This window comes from Tamandua tetradactyla, chromosome 2 (assembly GCF_023851605.1).
Source record: "Tamandua tetradactyla isolate mTamTet1 chromosome 2, mTamTet1.pri, whole genome shotgun sequence".
NCBI lineage: Eukaryota > Metazoa > Chordata > Mammalia > Pilosa > Myrmecophagidae > Tamandua > Tamandua tetradactyla.
The window spans coordinates 22,816,056-22,825,695 of record NC_135328.1 but is presented as its reverse complement, the minus strand read 5'-3'; the positions used below and the strand labels follow the sequence as shown (position 1 = coordinate 22,825,695).

General features: G+C 36.5%; 1 protein-coding gene across 1 annotated transcript; it reads right to left on the bottom strand.

Annotated features, from left to right (window-relative positions):
* Window positions 1-4,660: 4,660 nt before the first annotated feature.
* LOC143655751 (olfactory receptor 13D1-like) lies at window positions 4,661-5,771 on the bottom strand. Its single transcript, XM_077127172.1, has one exon. It carries the CDS (start codon window positions 5,600-5,602, stop codon window positions 4,661-4,663), a length of 942 nt encoding a protein of 313 aa, XP_076983287.1. The 5' UTR covers window positions 5,603-5,771.
* Window positions 5,772-9,640: the final 3,869 nt, after the last annotated feature.

Sequence of the window (9,640 nt, the reverse complement as noted above, 5' to 3'; positions counted from 1 at the left end):
TCTACTGCCATTCTTAAACTGCAATTTACCCCATCCAATTTGAGTGCTGAACTTCAAATACATTTTGAAGTTTTAGACCACTCATTAGGTCCTTTTTGAGAGATTTCATTTCTCTCTTGATTTCAACATCTTTTCATTCATTCTGGTCATCATTTCCCCTATTTTATTTAATATATCTATAGTAATCTTTAAAGTCCATTTCTGCTAATTCTGAAAGACTACTTGTCAAGCAGCTAGGGCATTTGGCTTATCACTTTGACCTAAATAGTTTTTATCTGGATCCTGCCTGGACTATAGTTTCAATTTCCTTCTGGCTTCAGATATCTTGAGAGCAGTGTCTGTTCTGAGTGTACTACCAGCCGAGGGCTATTCCTCAGGAATTACTTCAGATTATGACCCTAAGATATCCCAGGAGATCAATCTCTCTCTTTACCTCTCTTCTACCACCCGCCCCCCACCCCCACCATCTCTTTCCCAGCCACAGCTCATAGACACACACACTGGAGCATACCAAAAAATCCCACTGGAGAAGTTAGATAGGTGAGGAGGATTTAGATTTCTGTTTCTGACCAAGATAGAGAAGGAAAGACCAAATTACCTTTCCACATGAATCAACTAAGAAAATGGACAAAATATGAAAAATAAAATTCTGGCACTGGACAAAAATCAGCAAAAGACAGTGCTCTCTGCGAGAGAGAGGATAGAATTAGGTAAGCCCTGTAATTTTCCCAGCAGGCAACAGCACAGTGAGAGGAAAGCTACATGGAGACAGGAGATCATCTTGAGTTCAGGAAAGAGATGTGAGAGGTCAGGGAGCCCAAAGGGTTTGAAGTGCAGAGAGGAAAATGACAAAGAGGAGGACATTGTGCAGAAGAGCTTTGATGATCAGAAGGAAAAAACCCCTTGAATCTTCAGCTGACTGTGGATAAGGTACTGATATACACGTGAGGAAACCAGGTGGGAGCAGGGAAAGGAGCAGCTGAAAGGATTAGAAGGATTGATTCTCAAAGGTCACACAAGACCGTAGATATTTTGTTTCCACTAGATATGATGGAAAAACCTTGCAATCCATTGGACATCAGGTGAAGTACTCAGAAGAATATTGTTTCATGAGCAAGCCAAAATTAGCCTGAGATTAAAGGCTGCTCTTATCCTGCCTAAAGGAAAGATGCAAAAGGTTTAAAACTATTTCCAAGTAACTTTATTGCACCCAGGCACAAAGCTCAATCAAACGTGTAGGAATGCATATATATCTCACACCCAACAAGGTAAAATTTGCAATATTTGGTATACAAACATAAAGGATACTGGTGATAGAATTAGTAGACAAGGCACTAAAAAGTTATCTAGAGATATAGATTATAAAATATAGAGAGACTAAATTTTAAAAAGAAAAATCCAAGAGGAATAGGTGATTAATATAACTAACATGAAAAATACATTGGATGGGATTAACAACAAATTGGACACTGCAAAAGAAAACATTACTGAAAATGTAGTCACAACAATAGCACTGTTCAAAATGAAACAGAGAGAGAATACTGCTGGATAAAGTGAAAACTATCATCGATTTGCTATGGGACAACTTCAAGTTGCCTGATAGGCAGGTAAGTGGAATCCTTAAAGGAAAAATACCAGGATAGAAAAATACTTTAAAAAATAATGAATGGAAAATTTCAAAATTTAATGATAGCTATAAAGTCACAAACATTAAAAGCTCAATGCACCTGAAAGGTAAGAAACATGAAGAAAACCTAACAAACAAAAATCATAATAAAATTTCATAAAGCCAGAAACATTATCTAGAGAGGAAGGAACCAAGTTAAAATGACGTAGACTTCCTCTCAGAAACATCAAGTCAGAATACAGCAGAGCACATTTTAAAAGACCTAGAAGTCTATATCCAAGGTAAATATTTTTCAAAATCAAAGAAAGAAAAGACATTTGCAGATTTTGTAGATGAAAAACCTACAAAAAGATAAAATTTAATAAAAACTTCCATCAGAAGAAAAAAATATCACATGGAAATTTGGTCTGCAAAAAAGAATGAAGATCCTTGGAAATGGTGATTGTGATAAAATATTCAAAGCTTCTTTTATAATCTAAATTTAAAGAATATTTAAAGATAATTGCATTAAAAGAAAAAAATAATGAAAATGGTATGTCTCATTCATAACATATGTAGGAATACAGTGCATGATAACATCAGAAGTACTGCAGGTAAAGATAGAGATATACTGTTGCAAGTTTCTTATATTATGCATGAAGTGGTGTAATAAATCTAGAAGAGACTGCCGTACATTGAGAACACATACTATGAACCCGAAAGGAACCATTGATGAAACAAATAAAGCACTAATAATCCAGCAAAAGGATTAAGTGAAAAAAATGAAAAAAAAATTATCATGTCAAAAGTGGGCATAATAAAAGGGAAAGGGTAACAAACAACAGAAGAGACAGGTAGAAAACAAACAGCGAAAAGGTAGAGCTACACCAATTTGTCATGGCAACCTAAAGCTCTGCTGGATTTTCTTTGCTCCAGCAGTGTTCCTTTTCCAGCAATGCACAAATTTGGTAAATGCCTTTAGTGACAAATGCCTTCAGAGGAAGACTTATCAGCCTCTAGAATTTAGATCTTTTGCCATCTTTGGTTCTAATGCTTTTTCATATCTTAGATATGCAACCATACATACATTTTTAGTTTATTCATTTTCTTCCTAGTCATTATGGCAGATTGTGGTGCCATAGTATTTTCCATCTGATCTGACATAGAACTCCTTTCCCCAGTATTTCCTGGTTTTATTTAGCACAATATAGTGGACATAATAAGGAAGAACAGTCTCTGACAGCTCGGTTATCGTGGAATGCTTCCAAATGAAGGGAGAAGGAAGTTATGCTCTTTATAGAAGGAACAGTAAATTTATGTAAGCAAAGGGGTTAAGAAACTAAGAGGGTTTCAGTTATAAATACTTTGAGTCTGAGGTAAGACCGAATCACTTAGGAAGATTGCCCAGCAGGTGTTTGTACTTATAGGAATAAAGTTGGAGAGATAAAAACAGAGGACATTGAGTGAGTGGGGGTCACGGGTGTATAGTTATAAGGTGCCCAAATGCCATAGTAAGGAAAGCAGTGGGCCTAGCCCAAAGACTTCATGCCCACAACGTTTTGGGGTGGAAGAAAAAGTGCAATCACCAAAGGAGGTTCAGAAGCTGCCTTTGTGGCTGGAGAAGGTGTTGGAACGTATATATGCAGAAACAAGTTAAGGAAGAATTTCTGGAAAATTTTAGCGGACATTTTCCCCTTTGAGAATGGAAATTTTCTCTTTCTGAGTCTCTATAGAAATATAGTGAGGGAAGAGACACAAGAGATGAAGAAGTTCTTCTGGATGGCCTTGATTTGTCTCACTGAGGCATCATGTGAGGTCTTCTAGTGAGAGACACTGATCTGGCAAGGGCTAATCACCCAGCATACATGGAGAGGCTTTGGATTTTTTTGGTTACTTTATACAAGGGTGTATAAAGACTTAATAAAGAAATGAGGATAAAGTTTGGAGAAGTAATAGAAATCCAGGTGAAGAATAGTATCAATATTTTAATGATCTGAGTCAGCCAGCTCATGTTAGTCTCTGGCAAGGCTGGAAGTTGAGGAGGGAAGCCAGAGATGGTGAGAGTGAGGCAGATCTAATAGCCTAATTCAAATGTGATAATCAACAGTGGATTGTCCATCAATAATCCAGGCCTTCTAGGCTTTTGTGACCTAACTGAAAGAACCCCCATATATTGAAAATTTGTATGCACCAGGCAAAATTCTGGAATATAAATAGACATATATGTGTGCGTAGTGTACATTCATTTAATTTAACTGTTCTCATTTCAAATTCACAAAGAAACATAAGTAAATACACACATCAACATTCGATAGATAAAGAACGGGATCTAGAGGTCAACCAGATATTCTTCAGGTCGCATAGACAATTTACACATTGGGAGGAGAGAGCAACTAACTCTGGGGATGGGTCAGAAGGTTTCAAGGTGGGTCAGAAGGTGTGACACTCAACCAATCTCTTGTGAGAGTGCTAGGATTTCACCAGAAAATGAGAAGAAATGCCACAATGCAGAGGAAATAGCATGGGATTGTTCTTAGGTAGGAAAGAACACGAAATAATTAGGTAACTACACTGTGAATGGAGCACAGTACAAAGGGGATGGGGCAACATGGGAAAGAAGCAAAGTATATAGCTGGAAATGTAGGTTGAGGCCACATCAGATCACTGGGCAGAATAAAAAGCAGCCAATAAGCAAAATTCAGAACATCAAATAGCTTTCCAAACAGAAGGGACTGAAAAATAATGTGTTTTATTTAAGTATTATATCTGTTGGATTTTCTTGGAAAGGCTTAATTTCAAATATTTTTTTCTTGTTGCCATATTTACTGGTACTTCTTAGGCACCAGCCCCTATATTTTATGAGATCATGGTCATTTTTATCAAGTAACCAAGTTAGACTTAATTACTAATTTCCAGACTGTTAATCTGGAAATTTCTAACTCAGAAAGGCTGTGATTCAACATATTGCCTCCATTTATTGTCTTATTATATTTAAAGTCCCCCCCTCAGAATATGTGAACTTGTTTTATGCATAAACTCGAAGGTGTCACTTTCTCATCCTTTCCTCCAGAAGCAGTGTCTACTCAACAATTTTCTCATAGCCCCATGCACCTCCATGTTCCTCAGGCTATAAATGATGGGATTCAGCATGGGAGTGACGACTCCATAGTGCAGAGCAATCAGTTTGTCAAAAGTGGGGTCCTTGGACTTTGGCTTCATGTATATGAAGAGGAGTGTCCCGTAATACATCGTCACCACTGTCATATGTGCTGAGCAGGTGGAAAAAGCCTTTTTTCTTCCTTCAGCTGAATTAATTCTCAGTACAGTTGAAAGGATGAAAATATAGGAAATACAAATAAGCAGTAACGGGGTGAACAAAAATATTACATTGCCCAGCAGTATAACGATTTGATTCAAGGTAATATCGGTGCAAGCCAGCTTGATAAAGGCCAACATTTCACAAACAAAATGATTAATGACATTTCTTCCACAGAAGGACAACCGTACTGCAAGCACAGTTTCTTTCAATGAGTTGAGAAAGCCGATTCCCCAGGACCCAGCTGCCATCTGAGCACAAAGTGCTTTGCTCATGATGATGGGGTACCTCAGAGGGTTGCAGATGGCCACATAGCGGTCATACGCCATTACTGCCAGGAGCACACACACCGTGGACCCCATAGCATAAGCGACAGACATTTGAACAACACATCCAGTGAAGGAGATGGTCTTTTTCTCTGACAGGAAGTGTATCAGCATCGACGGGACAAAGGAGGAGGTGTACAATAGGTCTAGGAAGGAAAGATTAGCCAGGAAGAAGTACATGGGTGTGTGGAGGCAGGGATCCAGGATAGTTAGGGTGATCAAGGTGCTGTTCCCCAGGAGGATTACCAGATACATCACCAAGCATATCACAAAAAGGACCTTTTCAGCTTTGGGGTACTCAGAAAGTCCCTGCAGAATGAACTCAATCTCAGTTGTCCAATTGGTCCTTTCCATATCACTGTGCTACACCTGGTGTAAGACAGAAGAAAAGAATCTGCATATGAATTTCCTGAGTCTGTACAGAATTATCATATGAAGCGAGCAAAATGGGAGCAGAAGGGACAAGTGTGTTGACTGGCTGCAGCGGTGGTGACAGCTCTAAGTGGCTCTGGGGAATTCCTCTTCCAGCTCGTCAGGCAGTGTGTCACAGACAAGTAATAATTAACATCGATAACTTCTTAAAAATGCAGATTTCTGTATTCTATTTCCTAAGATGGTGATGCACAAGGTCTGAGGAAGGAAGATCAATTTGCATTTTTAACAAGCGTCTGCTATTTGCAATGCAGGTGATCTAGAATCCTCATGTTGAAAGCTAACGTTATGGAAAGAACATGCTTTGTTCATTTAAACAAATATTTATTTATTCAATTTTATACTATACCCATCATTAGCAATAACATTTCTTAGGGTTTTATCATTTACAAATACATTCACACGCATTACTCATTTTATTATGATGATAATTCTGCAAGGAAAGTGAATTTCAGAAGAGTTAAACTAATCTCTAGTCATAAGTGAGTTGCTGCTATTCAAATCATAAGTGAGTTGCTGCTATTCTTTTGCACTTTAAATCCACCTTTTCAAAAACTGCTTGTCATGAGTCTCCCATAGTTGTATAAACTGGATAAGGAGTGGGGATCAGGCATCAGTCTTTGTAATTGTCTCCAGGTGAGTGTGATATGCATTTGAATAAGAAAACCACTGATCCAATCAGGCTCTCTCAGATTTTAATAAGTATACAGATCACCTGAGAAGTCTTTGAAAAATATGGATTCTGAGAAAGAGGATATGAAGTGGGGCCTGACATCTGCATTAATTAAACATTTCCAGGATATGCTGATACTGTTTGGCTACAAAAAAGCAGCAAGGCCTCATTTAGACCCCCTCTCCCCAATACCACTGGAGAGCACCAGGGGGGTTCACCTGCCTGTACGCTAGTTGTTGGAGAGTAGACTGTACTCTCTGGTGAGACTTGGAGATGAAGCTTTTGTGCAGTTTATTGCCAACTTCAGATTTTAGACATGCAAGCCAACAAATTACATGCAGAAGAGTCTGCTTTGTATTCCTGCCTTTATGTAAGTAATTTCTCCTCCACTTGTTTAAGTGGTGATGAGGGCCAATATTTTTCTAAAGAAGGAATTTTTGGTCAGCTCAAGTACCTGAGTCCTTCACCGAAGTGCATGGAGCAAATGACTTTAATTTCAAATATTTCAAAGGGTAGATGTTATCAGGTGACCTTTCAGTTTATAATAAATGAATCACAAACGGTCATTTTAAAGACACTTCTAATCCTCATGATATTCTACCCAGCTGTAAAACATATACCTATTGGAAAGGAATAACTGATTAGGTATGTTATATATTTTCAAACAATGACTGTGGATATGTGTAGGATTTGCTGTTTCTCTTTATGATAGTAACTTGCCAGAGATTATACTAATCTCCATGGAAACTCCAGCTGGGTTTTGACCCTAACTCTAGATCATGAGGAAACAGGTGTTACTTTAGCTCTCAAATGGAAGAGTGGTTGAAATTATGTGAGGTCTTTGCATTTATTATGCTTCCTGTAAATTTCACTATTTAATCTTCAAGACAGCCCAAATAGCTGACATTATTATGCTTATTTTTCACAAAGGAAATTAATTTGAAATTTCAAAGGTTAAGTACAATTTTTAATATTTTAGTCCCAGAAATGCTGTTTAAACGCAGATCTTGATTCTCAATCCTCATTTTCATTTGTTTCATAATATTTCATTATTTACATAAATATTTCATAAAATCAAAATTTTAAAAGATGCGAATTTTCATCAAGAATGAAATATAATAATTATAAACATTATTGTTTTGTCTCGTTTATAAACCACATATGAAGAATTATCCATAATAACATATTCTTCTTAAATTATACCCTAAATTCTTTTCAGTTGTAGTGTAGTAAATTAAAGTATACTGTGATGGAATTGAATTTATTACATAAATGAGAACTCTGATATTTACAATACTTCTTCTGTTGCGGCTACCTCGGCCAAAGGCTAAATTCTTGGTAATATTTATTCCCCCCCATTAAATATTATTTGTTTTGTATCTTATTTTTACTATGAACATCTTTAATTCATGTTTCCTTAAGATATTATTGAACAAAAATTATTTCTGAATGATATATAAATTAATATATGGGCGGGCCATTGTGGCTCAGCAGGCAGAGTTCTCACCTGCCATGCTGGAGACCCAGGTTTGATTCCCGGTGTTGGCTTATGCAAAAAAAAAAAAAAAAAAAAAATTAATATGTGTACTTCTTCAGAAAATTGGTGAAGTATTAACATTTTCGTCAACTGGATATTTGAATACTGTAGACATTAGCCTATCATTTATAAATGTCTGAATCATTGCAAGCAATTTTTCCTTAATAGTATCTTCCATGGGCTACTTTTATGTTTAAAAAAATTAAATAATGTATTTCCTGGATTTTATGTTTTTTCCCTTTACATATACATTCAAATTTTTAAAATCCCACAAGAAATGACAACCTAAAGTTAAAAAATATTTATATTTGATAGGATATTTTTTCTCTTACCTTCCAAGTTGTTTTGAAAATCATCCACACTATTCCATTTCATTTAATAGTGGAAAAGCTTCCTAGGATTTCGAATTTCATTTGCACGTTTCAGATGAGATCAAAAGATTCTCAATTTGAAAGATCTTTGCTCTCCTTTCCTAAAAAGAAATGTGAAAGAGAATAGCAAAAATCTTGTAATTTGTAGCTGATCATAAGGGGGTACAAGAAAATAAATAAATTCACCATAAATATCAATTATGAAACTGTGGTTTTTCCATGGTTTGTCCTAAAGTTGACAGCAACTCAAGAAAAACTTAGATTCTTTTGGAAGTCAATTTAGCACTTATTTTTATAAACCTTTTTTGGTCCCTAAGGTTGCAAGTCAGAAACTTAGAATTCTCCAGGGATAAAGTCCCTGACTTCTGAACATCCCAAAGACCCAATTAACTTAACTTACAAAGACACATAAACTTCCCCAGCCATATATGACTTGGAGTATTTGTTGAATATGTCTGTATTTGATGTCCTTAGGTATAAATTCAGCGTTGAGAAAGAATATGTCAAAAAGTCCTCAGTAAACAAAATTTCTCCAAGAGTTTGGTTTTCTTTTGGGATTGCATACATAATTCTAGGTCAACCTTAATAGAATCCTAAATGAAAAATGATCATTCCACACCTTTTAACTACTTTTCTTTTTCATATTTTTTGCTAATACTAGATAATACATTTTTTTCTTCAGGCCAATGCAACTGTAACATAAATACATTTTAATTAGCAGTGGCACTTTATAGCAATACTTTTCTGTGACTTTTCATAATCTTTTAATACTAATTTAAGAGCTTCCACAGTTGATAAGATACATCTCTGTGCTGGGATGATGATGCATTCTGACTCCACAAGGAGATCACATGGAAGTATGTGTCTCAGACCCTCCCAAGAACTTGTCCTGTGGTTGCTTGTTTTTATCCTTCTTCTTTGTATACTTTTATTGTAGCAAAACTGTAAGTTATAGCACTTTCAGGGAGTTCTGTGAGTTGTTCTAGTGAATTATCAAATCTGAGACGGTGGTAGGATCCCTCAAATTTGTAGGTAGTTGACACATAGGTGGGTGACCCTGGAGACCTGCACATTTCAGCTGGAGCCTTAGTGAGGGCAGTCCTGTGAAAGATAGCTCTGAATGTGTGGGGTCTGCCTAACTCTAGGTCAGAACTGAGTTACTACAGTAATTGTAGTTGGTTTCAGAAATTGTTGAAGTTTTTGTATTCTGTATACAGGCCACATTTAAATCATATTATGGTCCACAGATAAAAATACTGAGAAATTAAGTCTGTTCTCTAGGTAATTTTATTTATTTATTTATTTTTGGCATGTACAGGTTCCAGGAATCGAACCTGGGTCTTTGGCATGGCAAGTGAGAATTTGCCACTGAGCCACCA